This window comes from Astyanax mexicanus, chromosome 3 (genome assembly GCF_023375975.1).
Source record: "Astyanax mexicanus isolate ESR-SI-001 chromosome 3, AstMex3_surface, whole genome shotgun sequence".
NCBI lineage: Eukaryota > Metazoa > Chordata > Actinopteri > Characiformes > Acestrorhamphidae > Astyanax > Astyanax mexicanus.
The window spans coordinates 410,277-432,500 of NC_064410.1; the positions used below are offsets into that span (position 1 = coordinate 410,277).

The 22,224-nt window shown below is 38.5% G+C and overlaps 1 protein-coding gene across 3 annotated transcripts in view; it reads right to left on the reverse strand.

Moving 5' to 3' along the window:
• The window catches only part of thrb (thyroid hormone receptor beta), a 100,622-nt gene that overhangs the window by 21,558 nt on the left and 56,840 nt on the right, over positions 1–22,224 (reverse strand). For all 3 annotated transcript variants that reach the window (XM_049476017.1, XM_049476020.1, XM_049476019.1), the window contains 3 exons: positions 8,293–8,345; positions 7,839–7,903; positions 5,161–5,211 (listed from right to left, as the gene is read on the reverse strand). In XM_049476017.1, the coding sequence (XP_049331974.1) occupies positions 5,161–5,211; positions 7,839–7,845 (58 nt within the window). In that variant the 5' untranslated portion in view covers positions 7,846–7,903; positions 8,293–8,345. The remainder of the gene's footprint in view (positions 1–5,160; positions 5,212–7,838; positions 7,904–8,292; positions 8,346–22,224) is intronic.

The following is a 22,224-nucleotide window of genomic DNA, read 5'->3' on the forward strand; positions in this document are numbered from 1 at the left end:
TTAATATTATTTGACAGCTGCTCCTGTACAGAGTGTTCAGACTAAAAAAAATAAGTAAAATCAAAAGTGCTTTAATGTCAGTTTGGGAAAAAAAAAAACTCCTTAATAATAGGAAAATAGGCTTAAATCCAAAGATAGCCTTCAAAAAAATGCGCTTACAGGACATTTAATACAAGACTGAATGATTTCTGAAGAGATTTAAAGAGATACACCACTGCAGATATCTCTAAACTATACAGTACACTCCATTAAAAGGCCATTTCTGTTTGTTTTATATTGATATTTCATTAATTGTAGACTTACATTACTTAAATTAGCACATACATTTGTTTTAAAATGCAGAAAATGCTTGAAAAAAGCTGTGGATATCTTAGATTTTGCCCGTTTTGGTGGTATTCACCGTTTAGTCGATGTGTTGATGTAAATCTTTTACAGTAATTGCTGGATGTCTGGATTTTGTATTTAGTGTTTGGGTTAATCTGGCTCTTCTGATTAAGAATGACGCATCAGCCGTCCGGAGAAGATGATGGATTTATTTACAACAATCCTGTTCAAAATCCTGAACCTAGACACGCTTGTTTAGTTTGAGCACAGTAATAAAATCGCAGGCGAGACTGGATGAGCCTGAGGGTCTGAGAGCGGACGGGTTTTAGCCGGGCTGTTTAAGGGCATCATATCTTTTAAAAAAGGTTTAAGCAGATTAGCGTTAGCGTTAGCGTTCAGGGTCTAAACGAGGCGTCTGAATGGGTTTTTCTTGTCCGTGTTTTGACGGAAGAGTGCTTAACCTAATGTTTGTTCTCTAATGTCGCCCTGATGTTCTCTGCCGCCTGAAAGATTACTGCCATAATTAATAATCCTATTGATCAGGACCTCCTGCCACAAACCAGAAGATCAATAATGGGGCTTGGGAACGGCGGGGTTTGGGCTCCTGCGTATTGATAACGTCATTATGTAGGATCTGAGTGCTCCAGCAGTCTAAAGTGCTGCCACTATGATCAGGATCGCCTGTTCGAATCCTGTTCATGCAGCTTGCCAGCATCACTCCCTGGATCAGCACAAGGCTGCGTCTGTGAGCTGGTGTATCAGAACCGAGTCGCTGCGCTTTCCTCCTTCTTTCTATTTCATGTTCTTAATTTGTCTGTTCATATTTCTCTTTGCACGATAAAATGCTTTAATCAGACCTTTACATTCTTTGAAGGTAGAAAATGTATTGCAAAATGAGCAGCGTATCAAATACTTATCGGTTATACCCAGTGTATTACATATTATACATGTTATACATATCACATATTGTATAGATGTGAAAAGAAACACAATTGGTTTTGACATTTTCTATAATGTCCCAACTTTTTTTTTTTTTTTTGGTTTGTAAAAGTAAGTCTAAACTAAACACACTACTGCATATAGATCTCTTAAAAGTTTTAGAAGTCGTATTAATTATTTAAAATGAATATATATAAGATGTATGGGTATAAAAATAAAGATGGTCTGGACCATCATGGTCAGTATTAAATTGTCTATTATCGTGTAAAGCCCTTGTGCTAAAGCTAAAGCCCTTGTGTTTTGGGTTTTAGAGGCTAATAAATGTCATTACCAACAGAAAAAGCACGTCAGATCTTCAGATGACCTCAGCCTGCTTTTACTAACGGACTCGTAACAGTGGTGAACATGTTCACAAGCTAATGCACTGAACCAGATCTCATGAGTCACCACCAGCTGGTTTAAAGAGAGGATTCTGTGAAGTATTATCAGTAATTATCAGTGTTTAAAAACACAGATGCCAGTGTAGAATAATGATGAAGAATGCTATATAACATGGTTTCATTGTATCAGATAATGCACTATTAGATGCACTTAAAATCCTTTAATTTTCCCCAAAAATCATCAGAGCTCCTTATAATCCGGTGCTCCTTATGTATGAATTCTATCAGTCAGGTATTTAGGAGCAGTAAAGCCACTCCACTGAAGTACAGAGTTATACAGGAGATTCAGTTTAGTTCTCCAGCACCCAGACTGGAGCAGCATTAGCATTAGCCGCTAATCACTAAGCAAAGAGCTAGCTTTTTCCTCATTCAAAGGTGAGTATTATCAGCCTGTAGCCTGCTGCTAACACTGGCTAGCAGTGCTGGAGCAGCATTATCATTTCTAACTACTAAGCTAGCCACTAACTACTAAGCTAAGAGCTAGCTCTTTTACTGTTCAAAGGTGAGTATTATCAGCCTGTAGCCTACTGCTAACCCTGGCTAGCAGTGCTAGAGCAGCATTAGCATTAGCTGCTAACCACTAAGCTAAGAGCTAGCTCTATTGCTGTTTAGAGGTGAGTATGTTAGCCTGTTGCCTGCTGCTAATCCAGGCTAGAATTGCTGGAGCAGCATTAGCATTATCTGCTAAGCAAAGCGCAAAGTGGCCCTAGCTCTTTGGCCCTCTTTTGGTCTGTGTGTTTACTGTGTTAAAATAAGCTACGTGGGACGAAATGCTAGCTAATATCGACCTGGTTTAGCGGAACAGTCAGAATTCCTCAGTTTATATTTCAATTTCTTTTTATATGAGACTCTCACCGCTTCTGGGAACTCTATAATAACTTTCTATAAATTAATTTACTGTTTTATTTTAGAGAGGGTGGTGTGCTTACAGGTTTGTTGTGCTCAGAATCTCTAAATCTCGAATCCTAGAATCGCTGCTGGAACTCTGCTGTTTAAACTATTATAACTTTATATATAAGTTGAGTAAATATAAAGTTCTGTATTGTTAATAATCATAAATCTCTGCCGGCTGTGAGGAGCTGTTCACCACGTCCTGTGAAATCTAGTTTCAGCTGTTTTTGATGGTATAAGTGATGGAATAAGCGATGCGCTGTAAACCGCACGAGTCGGTCAGGCTGAGGCCGAGTTTGATGCAGGATCAGAATCTGACAAAACAAATACCATAATGGTTGTGGAGGAACAGGATTTGTCAGGTTTAATAAACGTGAGGAGGACAGACGTGTTCCTCAGGAACAGCGTCTCGGTGGAGCTGGGTGATGTGGAGCAGATGGTGAGACGAGACCGTCATGATCTCATATACCCTGCAGTAATCCTCACTGACACCTCCACACTGCTGCTGTCAAATATATATATATATATATATATATACACATATATAACACAGAGACTGGGTTCTAGATAACATAAACACACACACATATGCTATATATATCACACACACAGACTGGGTTCTAGATAACAGGGATTTTAAGGTGGTTTTTTAAGTCTTTCCACGGATATAAATAAATTAAAGTCTGCAGGTTTACAGTAGTATATAGGATAGTAGTTTTAAGTGTATATACACAGTATACTTTCATCGAAAATAAAATAACCCTATATAAACCTAAATCCTACTTAAACATATAGAGGCTGGGTTCTAGATAACAGGGATGGTTCTCTCTTCTGCTCTGATTGTTTGATTCACAGCGGTGATCAGACGTTTTCATCTTTAGTCCACATAAATGACATTAAGAAATTCTGTGTTTTATGCAGTTCCCAACTAGGGCTGGGTATCTTTAAACAAAATTCTATTCTCCCTTTTTTCTAAATTGTAAAAATGTATACTACTGTATACTACTGGATGCACTTCTTTATCAGAAACATCAGGATTAGATTAAATTCTTTTTTTATTAAAGACTAAAGTTTTGTTTATTCATTAGACATGGTGACACCCCTGTTCCTTACTAGTGTTGCTTAATGGGGGAAAAAGGGAGGTGTTCTTAATCTTTTGACCGGTAGTAGATATTACTTTATAAAACATAATTACCACATAAAAAAATCCCTGTTCTCCATGAGTTGTTGTGCATGATGCTCTTAAGTAATGATCTATCCAAGATCACACACTGCTCACACACCTAAGCTCAGTACAGATCCTCAGTTAAAGGCACTCTCAGCCCCTGTCTTCACTCAGATCTGATTGGCTGTGTGACTGTAGCGCCCCCTAAAGACTCAGTATAAACAGTGCAGTAAGAGTCAGAGCAGGTCAGCGAGTTCCTCATCTATAAAACTAATGATTTCCAGACGTGTGCTGATCTGCCCGCTGGATATACGCTCTGAAAATCTGCTGACGCTACGCTCTGTTCAATAACACTCGCCCAGACTCACGCTTATTCATAAAAAACTAAACACATCTGCATCATCATCAAATTCATCATCAACATCAGCAGCACTATTACTAATAATACTAATAATAACACTGCTGAGAATAAAACACTAATAAAAACATTTCATCATGTGCTCATGAGAAAAAGATCAGGAGGAAATGTGTGTATTCCTCTCACTTTTGTGCTGATATGTATGTGTAATACAGTCTCTCTCTTTCTCTCTGTCTGTCTGTCTGTCTCTCTCTCTCTCCCTCTGTGTTTTGAGTTGGCAGTCTTTCATTTTATATATATATATATATATATATATATATATATATATATATATATATATATATATATGCATATAAATATATATATATGCCCCACACTCTGTTCCTCCTTCTCCCTCTGCTGCCGGAGCTTCAAACTACACCACTTTAACAAACTCCACTTCCCAGGGTGCAATGCCAAACCATGTGACTGCACCTACCAATCAGAATCCTGTTTTTCCATCCAACTCTCCTGATTACTGATTAACCTCGCCTATTTAGCCATGTGTTTCTACTGGTTTGTATGTAAAACTCTTTGGATTATTGACTGACTGATTTGCATATTGTGATGTGTCTGCATATCACAGCACAGTTTAATCTGAGAGGAGCTGCAGAGGCTGGAATTACCTCAATAAAAGTGTTTTCTAAAGGTTAGAAAATGTTTATTATAATTTTATGCAGAACTGGAATCTTTTATTACTTCAAATGAACACATTTCAGCTATTAATGAAGAAACATGGTTTAGGGTTTAGTGCCTCTTTAAGACTCTCTCTCTCTCTCTCTCATTCTCTCATTCTGTCTCTCTCTCTAGGATTCCTTTTTTCCTTCATAAACTGTAGAGTATGATGAATACTACAGAGGGAGAGAGGGAAGGAAAAACCCAGGGAGAGTGGAAAAAAAGAGTGAGAGAGAAAGAGATCCACCCCACCCTAAAGGAGAGAGAGAGAGAGAAAGAGAGAGAGAAAAGGAGAGAAAAAGGGGGAGGAGGGAGAAGTGTTACTGTACCATTCTGCATGGCCTCTTGTTTCCAGCGGGGGGCGCATTTGTCTGCTTGTTCTACAACAAATAAAAAAGGTACAACTTTCTTTATTAAAAACACAGAACAGGAAACAGGAAACAGAGAACTGAACCACTGAGAGATGAATTATTAATCAATTAATCAATTAATCTGATAGTCATGATCAATAACCAGCCCTAACCATTTTTTTTAGGTAATTAATCCCCCCATGTCTTTTTGTTTAAATCTCAATGTTCTATTGGAATGTAAAGATTTCTAATTGTAAAAATCAATAAAAAAAAAATACAAATTATAAATTAATAAATTAAAAAGTATAAATTATCAGTTTTACCACTGCTACCCAACTATACTCTTTAAATAATTCTATATCAGAACCACTTTTGGTTCCATAAAGAACCATGTTTGTAAAATGTATAAAAATGTGACAAATCATCTTTATTTCCTGATTTATTTTTTACATATTAAATCATATGGAGAACAAGCTCCTTTTAAACACTATTTTAATCATCTGCAGCTGATTCTAATTTTATGCTGTAATAAATAGAAGACTATTTATTACAGACATTTCTACAGTTTTATTTGTTTAGATTTTCATTCATTCAAAAAAGATCATATATTTGTATATTTAAATATGTTAAAACACTATGTTTTCCTAATTTTTCATGGCTTTAGTCATTTCTATCATTTATATTTACTTACTTACTTACTATATTTAAAACTATTTTTTCACTTAATTAGTTTTTTTTAGGGATTACAGTTTTGTTTACTTAGTCTACTTTGTTAACTTAGATTAGCTTTTAGATTACCCAGCAGTGAGACCTGCTGAATTAGAAACAAAACATGGCGACACCCCTGTTCCTTACTAGTGTTGCATAAAATGTAGTGCAAAAATAAAGTATATTAAAAATTGTTCTAAAAAAAAAGTGTTCTATAGTCACTGGGTAAAACAGCTAAAAAAAAAAAAAAAAAAAAAACTTAAAAATAGCTAGAAAATAGCTAAAAAATTACGTCTCAAGCATCAGGCAGCATGCATGTAACCATATCATGTTGTAACTTTTTGGAAGGTAGCTTAAAGTAGAAGCATTAAACTTTTCCTTTTTCAGCACCACAGTGAACAGTTCTGACTCTGAATCCTGAGTTTCTCTGCAGCCTCAAACCACCCTGAATAACTGTGTTTACATTTTAGCGATGCAATTATGCAGGAATTCAGAGGAATCTGTGGAATTCTCTTTCTCTACATAATAAAACCCCTGAAGCCGAACCAACGAGGGCAAAAACCTGCTCTGAAAAAGATCTGCCACCCTGCAATCAGACAGACGAGAGAAACATGCCCACCCAAGCTGCTTTAACTACACTCCTAAACTAAATGCATTTATAAAAGATTTATTTCTAAAGATCTACACACTTTATTTTTTCTTTTAACATAACGTTAAGCACTAAATCTAGCTGTAAAATACGAGTTTTAAAGGAGAACTCCGGTGTAAAATTGACTTTTGGTGTAGTAAATCATGATAAAAGACATTTAAAACAAGGTATTATGGACATGGTTATGCGGAGTCTATGTATATATATGTCTATGTTATTATCAGTAGAGTGATGGTGGTGCTCGGAGCTGAAGCTAGTAGTATTATGGGATGTAAACAGTGGTGTTTAATAATCTTCTTCTGCACTTTTTAAGTTATTAATGCCTGGTTTTAAGTGTCAGGGCTCTCCTCTTGGATTCTAGTAAGGAGGTGTGGAGCTACTTTGAGCTGGATAACGGTGTAAAAAGTGATTTATCAGGGTAAATTATGTCCCGTATCTCCCAGTCTGAAGGGTGTTTGTTGGATAAACTGTTAAAATTTCTGGATCTCTGAACGCTGTGGGAGAAAGGAGGTGTGCTATTCAACAAAGATAAGAACTTTTTATCATGTTTTACTACAATAAAAGTACATTTTACACCAGAGTTCTGCTTTAAAGGAAAACACAGTTATGTGTTTGAGGAGAAACAGTGAGAAGAAGCTGGAATAGCTGATGGAATTGCAGCATCAAAGCGTGGTGGTAATGAAACCCAGCAGTTGGTGTGGTTTCTGAAAAAGGGACAATGGTGTCCCTCTCACTAACCCAGCGTTAACTCACACCATGTGAGCACGGCTATTTCACAACTACAGAAATGCTGCTTACTACTGTGCACATCTGTGTTTCTGGACGTTCAGTGAATGAATGAGTGTGAGTCAGTGTGAACATATCTTCAACCCAGTCTTACAATTAGCCTAAGGATTAGTATCTCAGGGGGTTCTGGGTAATTTTCTCTTTTATGGGTTTTTTTTATCCTCTGTGATTTTATTCCCGTCCAGAACGATCATGTAGGTGTTTTTCTCAGACATCCTCTGAGAAAATTACAGGCTGAATTATCTACTGTTTTTCTCTGAACTCCGTGCTCCTCCGGTAATTTTAGTCCCGTCCGGACGCACATCTCTGAGTTTCGTCTCCTCGCCTTTAATAAAATAGATATTTGTCCACTGCCGCGCACTGTAAGTACTGTACAGTTTGGGCGAGCCACGGTTTCCACGGAGATCCATGTTAAAAACACAACAGCTGAGATGTTTGTTTATATTCAGGAAAATACTGATTTTAAAATTTTTTATATATTTTTTAAGATTTAATTCTAAGAAGATGATCTCACCTGACATACTGCTGAGGATCAGGGCCTAAACTTCATTCTCTCATCGCTCATGGACTCCTCGATATCTAACAAACAACAAGAGAGAAAAACTTTTTAATCCTATAACTCTGAGATAAACCAAGATTTAACAACAACGACAACAACATAGAAAAAATGGTGGAATAATCCTGGTTGGTTTTTAATCACAGTTTTTTTCATGCATCTTGGCATCAGGTTCTCTTTCTCCACCAGTCTTACACACTGCTTTTGGATAACTTTATGCTGCTTTACTCCTGGTGTAAAAATTCAAGCAGTTCAGTTTGGTGGTTTGATGGTTTGTGATCATCCATCTTCCTCTTGATTATATTCCAGAGGTTTTTAATTTGGTAAATTAAAAAGAAATATATATATATATACACAAACATTGGAATTATAGATTTATTTTAAGTTTTTGTGTTTGTGATTCTCTACCCACCTCGCACTGCTTGATACCTGGGTCCTCTCCAGTGAGGTTCACTCCAGTGAAGCCTGAGGAGCAGACAGACAGATAATCAGACAGAAAGACAGAATGAATGAAAGAGTGAAGTGAGAGTCAGGTTTGCTCAGATGCTCCTCTGATAGGCTGATAGGTTTATATAATGCATGAGGAACGGTAAATTACTGCACCAACAAACACAAACCCACAGTATAGAATTCCATCAGATACCAGATCGTCCAATCACACGCTGCTCCACTAACAGATACCAGACCGTCCAATCACACGCTGCTACACTAACAGATACCAGACCGTCCAATCACACGCTGCTACACTAACAGAAACCAGATCGTCCAATCACACGCTGCTACACTAACAGATACCAGACCGTCCAATCACACGCTGCTGCACTAACAGATACCAGACCGTCCAATCACACGCTGCTGCACTAACAGATACCAGACCGTCCAATCACACGCTGCTACACTAACAGATACCAGACCGTCCAATCACACGCTGCTACACTAACAGATACCAGACCGTCCAATCACACGCTGCTACACTTACAGATACCAGACCGTCCAATCACACGCTGCTACACTAACAGATACCAGACAGTCCAATCACACGCTGCTGCACTAACAGATACCAGACCGTCCAATCACACGCTGCTACACTAACAGATACCAGACAGTCCAATCACACGCTGCTACACTAACAGATACCAGACAGTCCAATCACACGCTGCTCCACTTACAGATACCAGATCGTCCAATCACACGCTGCTACACTAACAGATACCAGACCGTCCAATCACACGCTGCTACACTAACAGATACCAGACCGTCCAATCACACGCTGCTACACTTACAGATACCAGATCGTCCAATCACACGCTGCTACACTTACAGATACCAGACCGTCCAATCACACGCTGCTACACTAACAGATACCAGACCGTCCAATCACACGCTGCTACACTAACAGATACCAGATCGTCCAATCACACGCTGCTACACTTACAGATACCAGATCGTCCAATCACACGCTGCTACACTTACAGATACCAGACCGTCCAATCACACGCTGCTACACTAACAGATACCAGACCGTCCAATCACACGCTGCTACACTAACAGATACCAGACCGTCCAATCACACGCTGCTACACTAACAGATACCAGTTTTCTGGGGTTATTATATGAGTGATAACTATATTTATCTGGCAGTTTATACTGAAAAAGCACAAATTTACACAGTTACACTCTGAATACTGAAAATACTGAGAGTAGTAATGTTCATTCTGATCGCATTTTTATGAAGATCATATCCTTGAATATCTATCCGTTTTAAATATTCTTTATAAACTCAATCTTTTTACTCCACCTCTTTTTGAGCTGCTGCTGATGCTGTAGCATTGCAGAGTAGCATCACAGTGCTAACGCTCGGAGGAAAGCGCAGCAACTCTGGTGGTTCTGATACATCAGCTCACAGACGCAGCCTTGTGCTGATCCACATCACCCTAGGAGTGATGAGGGGAAAGAGAGAGCGCCATCTACTGTACTGTACCCACCCAGAGAGAGCAAGACCAATTGGGCTCTCTCAGGGCTCCGGCAGCTGATGACAAGCTGCATGACTGGGATTCAAACCAGTTAAGAAGGATTTTTACACTTTTCAAAAGTTCTTGAAAGTATTTCTGCTTTAATAATCTGTAGGATTTAAGTTATAGAAATAAAATAAAATTAAACTGTTTTTGTTTATGGGCTTCATTCACCAAAAGTTCTTAAAATGGATTAGGAAGGATGGATGGACACTTTATTGATCCCAGAGTGAAATTATGGAGTGGGCAATGTTTAACAAATTTCTGAATCTGAAAATCAGATTTATTTCTAAGAACTGCTTCAGTAAAGCTTCCTAGAAGACGAGGATTTCTGGATCTAATAGAAAGAACTTTTCCATGAATCTCTGATATGATTTTGCAGAACTTTTGGCAAAAGTTAATCACTTTAATCACTTTAGGGCATATAGAGCATAATCAGGTTCAGTGCAAAACACTCAGCAGAGCTACGTCTAAAACTGAGCAGATACTGGAAAATACTGGCTTTAAATCTGTAGAATTTAGAAGAGGAAACTTACAGATGGTGTAAAAATGATACTGAATTAATCTACATATAGAATTTAATGTGTGATCATTTTCTATTTTCTAATATATTTTGCACTGGTCTCACTGTTGGCAAACTGCATTTAAGCAATAACCATCAAACCAAACTGAACTGCTTGTATTGTTTTTACACCAGGAGTAAAGCAGCATAAAGTTATCCAAAAGCAGTGTGTAAGACTGGTGGAGGAGAACATGATGCCAAGATGCATGAAATTAAAACTGTGATTAAAAACCAACCAGGATTATTCCACCAAATATTGATTATTTCTGAACTCTTAAAACTTTATGAATATGAACTTGTTTTCTTTGCATTATTTGAGGTCTGAAAGTTCTGCATCTTTTTTGTTATTTCAGTCATTTCTCATTTTCTGTAAATAAATGCTCTAAATGAGAATATTTTTATTTGTAATTTGGGAGAAATGTTGTCTGTAGTTTATAGAATAAAACAACAATGTTCATTTTACTCAAACATAAACCTATAAATAGCAAAATCAGAGAAACTGATTCAGAAACTGAACTGGTCTCTTCTGGAAAAACAGAATAAACAGTGATTTGTGCAGAAACGTCATTAGTGTAAATGTCTTTGGTTGGAGAGTAAAGTGATGCAGGCAGTTCTGCTCTAAATGATATGCTGTTTGTTGTTGGAGGAGGAACGCTTCAGACTGGGTGCAGCTGCTGCTTATTTCTGCCGCAGAGCTTCTTATAGAACCGCCCGCACTGCCAGCACCCGCCACGCCTCACTACTACTGTACTCACTCCTGCTGTACTCACTACTGCTGTACTCACTACTACTGTACTCACTATCACACCACGCCTCACTACTACTGTACTCACTCCTGCTGTACTCACTACTGCTGTACTCACTACTACTGTACTCACTATCACACCACGCCTCACTACTACTGTACTCACTCCTGCTGTACTCACTACTGCTGTACTCACTACTACTGTACTCACTCCTGCTGTACTCACTACTACTGTACTCACTATCACACCACGCCTCACTACTACTGTACTCACTCCTGCTGTACTCACTACTACTGTACTCACTCCTGCTGTACTCACTACTGCTGTACTCACTACTACTGTACTCACTATCACACCACGCCTCACTACTACTGTACTCACTCCTGCTGTACTCACTACTGCTGTACTCACTACTACTGTACTCACTCCTGCTGTACTCACTACTGCTGTACTCACTACTGCTGTACTCCCTACTACTGTACTCACTATCACACCACGCCTCACTACTGCTGTACTCACTACTGCTATACTCACTACTACTGTACTCACTATCACACCACGCCTCACTACTACTGTACTCACTCCTGCTGTACTCACTACTGCTGTACTCCCTACTGCTGTACTCACTACTGCTGTACTCCCTACTACTGTACTCACTATCACACCACGCCTCACTACTACTGTACTCACTACTACTGTACTCACTACTGCTGTACTCGCTACTACTGTACTCACTGTTACTGTACTCACTGTTACTGTACTCACTGTTACTGTACTCACCGTTACTGTACTCACCGTTACTGTACTCACTGTTACTGTACTCACTGTTACTGTACTCACCGTTACTGTACTCACCGTTACTGTACTCACTGTTACTGTACTCACTGTTACTGTTACTGATATTAAATAACTAATTTAAATTTATAATTGATATCCAACTTTACATAAACTTCAGTACTTTATCACATACCTGCATACACTATTAGATATCTACTGTATTTCACTATATTTATATGATTTAATATATTACACACCTTTGACCAGTAATCAGCGGTTGGATCAGCTACTTCCTGTAGGATACGCCGTGTCACTGTGATAAGCAGTTATCAGTAAAGCCTATAGTAATTATAGCTTTACAAATTACACAGCAGCACAGGAACGAGGAACTTCTCTTACTGAACTCCTGAGTGAGTTCAAGGATAAAGTACATAAAACAATCTCATCTGCTGAGTCAGTACTGAACAGCTTTACTACTGAATACTGAACTGAATAATTACACATACTTCCCCTCACCCGCAGCAGCACAAACCCAACCTACACATCAACAATAAACAGAATAGTAAATAAAATAACATTGCTGTTCCCGTAAATGAGCTGCTGGCAGTATTTGGGGTTGATTAGTCAGTGTGAGGTGGTTGAGGTCATTAATAATATGAACTGGGTTCCAGTTGGGTTTAGACTCACGAGGCGGAGCTGAACACTCAAACACCGGATTATAATACCAGATCCGGAGAGAGAGAGAGAGAGAGAGAGAGAGAGAGGAAAAGAGAGAGAGAGAGTCAAAAAGTGAAAACTACTCCCCATTCCTGTTCTGATTCCCTTTAACTACTGAGACATGTGTGTTTATGTGTGTCTGAGCACGAGTGTGTGAGCTCATGAGTGTGCATGCGCATGTGTGTGAGTGCGAGTGTGTTTGAGTGTATTAGTGTCTGTGTGAGAGTGTGAGTGTTAGTGGCGAGTGTGTGATCGTATAAGTGTGTGAGCGCATTAGTGTGTAAATATGATTGTGAGTGCATGAGCTTGTGAGTGCGAGTGTGCATGTGCACAAGTTTGAATGCATAAATGTGTGAGTGCATGTGTGTGTGAGTGCATGAGTGTGAGTGTACTAGTGCATGAGTGTGCACAATTGTGTGTGAGGGAGTGTGTGTGAGATTGTGTGCGCGCATGTGTGTGCAAGGGTGAAAGCATAAGTTTGTAAGAACATGAGTGCATGAACGCGTGAGTGTGTGCGCACAAACACTAGTGCGCGATTGTGAGTGTGTGTATAAGTGAGCGTGTGTGTGTGTATAAGTGAGTGTGTAGTGTGTGTGTGTGTATAAGTCTGTGTGTGTGTGAGTGTATAAGAGTGTGTGTGTGTGTGTGTGAGCGCGTGTTTTGTCCTCAGGCGTTGGCTGGCTGTTCTCAGGCCTCATGATTTTCAGCCTCAATAACAGAAATGTTTTAATGCTGGATTTTCCTGGAACAGCCGGAGGGAGAAATACTAAAATATGCCCAAATAAATGAAATTAAAGGAAAAGAGCGAGATGATCTCAGAGGAGGAGCGGTGCGAGGACGGAGGAGGACAACACCGGACAGCTGAAACGTTTCCCAAACCCAGAATATCCTCCTGAGCAGCGTGAATTTTTCAGCAGGCAGAAAAGACGATGTATAATTGAGGAGAATAATTGAAATGTCAGAGTCTAATGGAACTTCAGAGACTGACGCTACTGATTCAGTCACAACTCAACTCAGAAATAAACCACAATCTGAGATCATCTGCAGAGGAAGAGACAGTTCTGAGCAGGGACTTTATTGGATGGTGCTTTTTTTAGGGCGTATCAGTGTGTCTTTGCTATCATAACGTCGGGAAAAGTACAAATTTATGCGTGTTTTGAACAGGATAGGTTTATCAGAGTAACCAGCCTCAGAAACCATTAAGCTGCACTTAAAATCCTTTAATTTTACCAAAAATCATCAGAGCTCCTTATAATCCGGTGCTCCTTATGTATGAATTCTATCAGTCAGGTATTAAGGAGCAGTAAAGCCACTCCACTGAAGTACAGAGTTATACAGGAGATTCAGTTTAGTTCTCCAGCACCCAGACTGGAGCAGCATTAGCAGCTAACCGCTAGCTATCTTACTGAAACACTCAGAGTTCATCAGTGTAGCGCTATCCTGCGGCATTTACTATTTACTAGCGCTAAGTGCTGCTGCTGAGCACAGTTAGCATTGTTGCTGATAACTATGCTGTTCAAAATATTGGAAATCTAAGCTTACTGTAAATAAACAGAAGCACTTTACTCACCTAAATAAATGTTTTTTTTACAAGAGAAATCTGTGTAGATTACTGTGCAACACCCTTGTTCCTTACTATTGTCTCTTAAAATGCGCCTTATAGTCTGTAAAATACAATAGACTATTCTGCAATAATAATTTTTCAGCAATATTCAGCAATAACACGCTAAACCTCTTCACATGGGGATGCTAACGGCCATCAGCTGCCATGAGTTGATTCAATTTAGCACATTTAGCATGTATTTAAGTATTTAAGTACATATTAATTTTTTATGTAAAAAATATGTACTTTTCCATTTTAAGTATACTTTTAAAAAATATACTTAAGTGCACTTTATTTTTTAGGAGGGTTCAAGTGTTATATAAAATATAAATATACATTTTGCAAAGAACATCACAGATTTAAGTTTTAGCATTTTACATCTATTTTGTTTATTTAGTTTTTAGAGTGTGGAGATTAGATGACTCTTTACTACTAAAAATACATTTATTTCTGCTTCTTAATATATTTTAAAAAGCAGGATCTCGTGTTAATTGCTGATTGACATGCTGCATACAGAAACCGCCCATGATAAAAAAGCAAATAAATAAAAACATTCGACACCTCATGCATCCACCAGCATATTTCTAGGGGTGGGCGATATGGCTCTAAAGTAATATCACGATATTTCAGGATATTTTTGTGATAACAATATACTTGGCGATATAGGAAAACTAAAATAATTCATTCATTTCAGGAATATAGTATAATAGTATAACAGAATAATCATAATGTGGCAAAATAAATAATATAGCATAAAATAATATAATGCAGCAAGTAATGCAGAATATTTAGTGCATGCAGATAAACTGCAAACTAAAACAATTATACAATAAATACACCTAAAGCTTCACAGTAAATAATAGACTACTTTTAAGACAGAACAGCCCTATTATCACGATATGGATTTTTAATATCACAATATTTCTGTGTCACGATATATTGTATACAATATAATATTGCCCACCCCTACATATTTCTGTCATTATTCTGTCATTATCACCCGTTGTTGTTTGAGAAAGATAAAGATATTAACATATAAATGGTGAGAAACACACAAACACACACACACACACACACACACACACACACACACACACACACACACACACACACACACACACACACACACACACACAAACACACACACACACACACACACACACACACACACACACACAAACACAAACACAAACACAAACACAAACACACACACACACACACATACAAACACACACAAACACACACAAACACACACACACACACACACACACACACACACACACACACACACACACACATACAAACACACACAAACACACACACACACACACACACACACACACTTTGCTCTGGTTCTCATGAGTGCTGCACTCTGCCCGCTGGCTCACTCCAGAGAGCGGTCCTCGTGTGACCAATCAGAGCAGAGAGAACAGCAGAGAGTAAGTGGGTTACAGGTGAGAGAGAGAGAGAGAGAGAGAGAGAGACAGAGAGAGAGAGTGAGAGAGAGAGAGAGAGAGAGAGAGAGAGGGAGAGAGAGAGAGAGAGAGGGATAAATGTAGAACCGTAATGCTCAGTGGTAAATGTCCTGCCAGGTTTGTGTGTAAAAATGTCACCTTTTTTCTACATCCTCTTATTTTAGTGCATTTGTCAGGATGTTTAATTTTTTTCTGAATTTCCCATCACAATAACTCATCAACTAAATAGTTTAACTGAAATTAATGCTATTATTTTTTATTAATCCCTAAAGTCTAAGTCTAAGTCTAAAGTGAAAACTTTCATGTAGACTGTATAGTGTGTATAGAACGTGTGGAGTCCCACAGGGCTCTATTCTAGGGCCTATGTAAGTGATGTAAATTATGACATTTTCCATACCCATATCCAAAGATTGATGGTCCTTTTTTTTTCTTTAACTTTGATTGATCTACAATTGTATGTTTTTTTGCAGTTTGCTTGAATCGTTTTTACCGATCACACACATTTAAGCTCATAAAAAACGTGCTAAACTTTTTGGTCCTGCAGTAAAACTAGCCGACAGACGTCTGTGCAGGCCAGCATGTGACGACAGGGATGCAGGGAGAGAAAGCCAAAGGTGCTCTCTCAGACTCTGGCTGCTGATGCCAGAGCAGCAGGACTCAGGATTCAGAATCACACTTCTGATGATCACCTTCAGAGCCCATCTGACCTCATTTGCAAATTTGCACTTCAATCCACTGAAAACTACTGTGTCACAGAGCTTGAGAATATACTTCTTTGATTCAAACCAGAATCTGCTCAGAACTGAAAACACTGGGATACAGGATATTTTTGGCCTGTTAAACTTAATCAATGGTTCCTCTTAAATAAATATCTAAGAAAAGGTCGATATCTGCTGTATTTAAACTCTGTAATGTGCACGGCTGTATGTGTGAGTGTGTCCTCGTGAGAGTTCACCTGCTCTCTCGCGTCTTTTCTCTTGAGCTGATTCGCTCGGCTAAACAGTCAATCAGAGGCTTCATCCTCTCTTCTCTGAGCGCTGACGTCGCTTTAGCCTGATCACTCAGATAAAACAGCACTGACAGAGCCAACCACCGAGCTAACGGACAGACAGACAGACTGACAACGTCAGACAGACAGACAGACAGCTCTGACCATCGCACAGAGACATACTTATCTGATCTGGTGCTTTATTTTAGTGATCTATTTTAGCGAGCCATTAACTGTGCACTGTGCAGCTTGATTTAGGGCAGTGTGTCAGCGTGTCTTTGCTATCATAACGACAGGAAAAGTACACCTTGCTCAGCTCAAAACACTCAAAAGGCACGTGCTCTCTGACTTTGGCGGATTGCTATTTTAACAGTGAGGTGCTTCTGCACTTCTCAGCAGAGGAAAATGAGCTGCTCATTCAGCTCATTTACGGGAACAGCAATGTTATTTTATTTAGTATTCTGTTTATCGTTGATGTAAAAGTTGTGTTTACATGCTGCAGCGCGTCTGAGTAGCTAAGATAGCGATGGACGTCTGACTGTTGACTGCTGTCATGGTTTTAATCAGTCAGTGGAGCTCCTGTGTTTTCTGTTGCAAAGATAGAAATACACTAAAAATGTACCTGAACACACCTCATTACCAGACCACCTCTACCATCTACCATCAGTGTAGATATATTCATATACTCTGCTGCTGTTTTAATGGAACGGGTGAAAAGCCTAGAAATAGACTGTTGACGGGGTGTAAGATAACAATGAGCATTGAGTTTTAATCTGCTTTAGGATCTGATACTAATCACATAAATATTTGATTTAAAGCCACCCAGTCGTGACAGGAAACAGTGGGAGTGGAATGTGCTCTTATTTTGTTTCATGTTGCACGCCCCTGTGTACGTGCACGCCGCCGCCGCCGCCGCCGGCACTCGCTCCACCGCCGTGATAAAATGCTGCTCTGCAGGATCTTTCACAGCAGAGGCGTCTCACGCTTACGACAGATATGGGTCATTTATGAATGTGGATATGATCCTCCAAATTCAGATCAAATCTGAGCGACGAGACTCATAATGAACATCGCCCTCGACTCCAGAAGCTGCAGGAGACGAACGGAACAAAAGTTCACGACCTCGGAATGATTCAGTATCAGGAAACTAAACCGGATACGAAACCGGATCTGTCTGAAACTCAAACACCTCCCTACTTTACATGTAGTGCACTAGGTCATAAGAAACGGGCTTATTTACTACAGTCAAACAGGCAAGATAAACCGGTACCACTTTGAAATAAGACTACCTTTATAAAGGGTTTATAAATGCTTTACAATTAGTTTATTAATGGTTACTAATTAGGTTGTAAATGCCTTAAAAATGATTAATAATCAGTTATAACACATACACATAGAAAGGTCAACAATATAGAGGGCTGTGTGATATAGTTCACTATTTGGCAAATAACAGGTCATTGTTGTCCTTTCTATGTATGTGTTATAACTGATTATTAATGATGATTTTTAAGGCATTTACAACCTAATCAATAACCATTAATAAACTAATTGTAAACCTTTTATAAACCCTTTATAAAGGTAGTCTTATTTTAAAGTGGTACCAATAAACCTAATATAAAGCTGTTTATACTAAGATACTAAGGTTTCATAACTTTATAGGGAATAAAAACAACAATAATTACTATTATTATTTTAACAATGACATCACTACATGTGTATTAACTTAAAAAAAATCATCAGAGCTCCTTATAAGCTGATGCTCCTTATGTATGAATTCTACCAGTCAGGTATTAATGAGCAGTAAAGACACTCCACTGAAGTACAGAGTTATAGTTTAGTTCTATAGAGACTCAAGACTGGAGCAGTATTATTAGCTTTAGCTGCGATTAGAGGTGAGTATTATTGGCCTGTAGCCTGCTGCTAACCCCGGCTAGCACTGCTGGAGCAGCATTAGCATTAAAAAAATATGCAGAGCCTTAAGACCTCAAATCATGCAAAGAAAACAAGTTCATATTTATAAAGTTTTAATATTTCAGAAATCAATTCAGTATTTGGTGGAATAACCCTGATGGTTTTTAATCACAGTTTTCTTCATGCATCTTGTCATCATGTTCTCCTCCACCAGTCTTACACACTGCTTTTGGATAACTTTATGCTGCTTTACTCCTGGTGCAAAAATTCAAGCAGTTCAGTTTGGTGGTTTGATGGTTTGTGATCATCCATCTTCCTCTTGATTATATTCCAGAGGTTTTTAATTTGATAAAATCAAAGAAATTCATCATTTTTAAGTGCTCTCTCTCTCTTTTTTATATATGATTTTCTCTCCGTGTTGAATCCATGCTGAGTTTACTTTCACACTAATCTGATAAAAAAGTCTCCTCAGCTCAGACTCTTTCTGTATCTACATCTCCTTAAACTCCTGGACTCACTAAAAACTGCCCCCTGGGTTACAGCAATCACCAGTCATGCCCAGGCTCTCCCCCCGCCCTCACTCAGGTGCCAGGATCACAGTTAGGTTATTTAATATGGGTGCACTGGCATGGCAACAGAGCGCGGAGAACAAGGGGCAGCAGATGGTGTTTTCAGTAAAGAATTCGTCGGACAAAAGAATAAACTGTCTGACTTTGGTTGATGTGGCCTCGCCGCACGGATCACGTTACAGCGGTTACCTGCGTCACCTGAACAACACGCTAACGAGACGCCGCAGTGCAGCCGCCCGCTGCGCCGACCCCTCACTGAAAGGACACGCGGACACGGGCCGAGCTCTCTATGATCTTAATATACAAATCACAGCCTGCGCTCTGAGATTATCAGGATACCGGTTTGAAAACATGGTTAGATTGATTGAAGCGATAGCGACTGCAGACGAGCGCTGAGCTGCTTTCAACCTCTAATGCAATCTCTGTGATTGGAGAGAGCGTGCACTTCTGACTGATTAAAAAAAAACAAAAAAATGAAAAAAAATGAAAAAACCCTAAAAGCTTCAGTTCAAAAGAGAACCTTTAAAAAAAAAGAGACTTTTATCCAAAATAAATTTAGTTTACAAGCTATTAAGTCTTAATGCTTAATGTACTGACATTTCAATATTTAACACCAACAAATTATATATTTGGCGATATAGGAAAACTAAAATAATTCATTAATTTCAGGAATATAGAATAAAAGTATAACAGAATAATCATAATGTGGCAAAATAAATAATATAACATAAAATAATATAATGCAGCAAAAAATATTGCAGATGCATATAAACTATAAACAGATGCAAATAATATAGTGCATGCAGATAAACTGCAAACTAAAACAATTCTACAATAAATACACCTAAAGCTTCACAGTAAATAATAGACTAGTTTTAAGACAGAACAGCCCTATTATCACAATATGGATTTTTAATATCATGATATTTCTGTGTCACGATATATTGTATACGATATAATATTGCCCACCCCTAGTTCCAAAGAGAACCTTTTAAGAGAGTCTTTTACCCAAAATAAATTTTGTTTACAAGTTATTAGGTCTTAATGCTTAACGTAATGACATTTCAATATTTAACACCAACAAATTTGTTGATTCAAACTGACATTAATCATATTTGTTAAGTGTTATACAGTGCTGTGAAAAACTCTTTTCTTTCATCACACTTTACATACATATATACATTTATAATATATAATATAATATAACATATAATATAATACTTACATTAACAAACACATAAACACATAACAAACACAACAGCCAAATATAACCTGAGTAAACATAAAAAGCTGTTTTTTTAATGATTATTTTATTTATTAAGGGGGAAAAAAAATATCTGAACCAACCTGGTCCAATGTGAAAAAATATTTGCCTCTTAAACCTAATATAACATGGTTGTGCCGCCCAAGTTAGCTAGGTTAGCTCATGCAATCAAGAGTGTCTTTCATTCTTTTATCTCTGTGGAAGAATTTTGGTCCAATCTTCTAATCAGAGTTATTCTGAGGTGGACCTGCTGGTGTGCTTTGGGTCACTGTCCTGCTGCAGAGCCCGAGTATGTCTGAGCTTAAGGAGTAATCTGGCTCTCAGTTCTGTACAGCATCACTTCTTTCTTAGAAAATCTGCTGTGTTGGTGAGGGATAAGCAGAAGATGAGAAACAAACTGAGTTTATTAGACTATAAATAATATATGTTCCATGTTCCCAGCTTGTTTTATGCTTAACGTCTTTAATATAATAAATATTATAAATAATCTGCTTGTTTCCTTCTGATCTCATCTTACGAGAACAGCACACGACAACGAACTCAAAAGAAAGAGCTGTAATAAGATCATATCACAGCTCAGCTCAGTGTAATCTGATGTTATATTTTACTTTAGCTGGCAGTATTTGGTTGAGTAGTGCCGGCTCCGGGTGATGACTCAGGCAGAATTATTCCAGGAGACCGGATCTGCTCCTGTTAGCAGGATGACTGAGCTGAAAGCTGTTGGATGGTAAAGGTTAAATCTGAATTGTGATTTAAATTCAGTATAACTCTTATTTTATACTCCTCTTACATCAGTATGGAACGATCTTAGATTAGATTTTAATTTTCAACAAGGAGCGAGGCTCTCAGGAATATATTTTGCACCCAGCGCAAACAAGTGCATCACAGTGCTCATTGCTATCCTAGACCTCAACAACAGTCTGCCTGGTTTAAATAACAGCAGAGCTTCTGAATATATCTACACTGATGGGCGTGGTGTTCTGGAAATGAGGTGTGTTCAGGTACATTTCTGGAGTTTTGCTATCTTGGCAACACAGGAGCTCCACTGACTGATTAAAACCCTGACAACAGTCAGACGTTCATCGCTATCTCGGTAACACAGGCGCCGTGCCGAGCCGAGCGTACACCCCCACTTATTACACACACATGAACACACAGCAGCACAAACCCAACTTTTACATCAACAATAAACAGAATAGTAAATAAAATAACATTGCTGTTCCCGTAAATGAGCTGCTGGAGCTCCTTCACAGCGTCAACCAGCAGCTCAGTTTCCTCTGCTGAGAAGAGTTTGTTGAACACGTCCAGGTAGCTGCACCGTTACAATAGCAATCCACCAAAGACAGAGCTCACCTGATCTACTCTTAAAGAGAATGATGAGGAAGAGACACTCTGATTGGTTTATTTCATGTTACGCCCAAAATTAACCACACCCATGATTAATTAAGAGAATTAGTAGATGACTTTTGCTTGTTTTGAGCTGCACAAGGTGTACTTTTCCCATCGTTACGATAGCAAAGACACATTGACACGCCATAAATCAAACTGCACCATGCAGCACAATTGACAGTTCACCTATAGTTCACTAAAATAGAGCCGCTCAGAGTGAATACTGTCCGTTTGTGTGTATATTCTCATGTGAAGACAAATGAATTCCACACAGTGAACACTAGTGAGATATAAACATTCTACAGTGTGTTATATGTAAATGAGTGTGTGT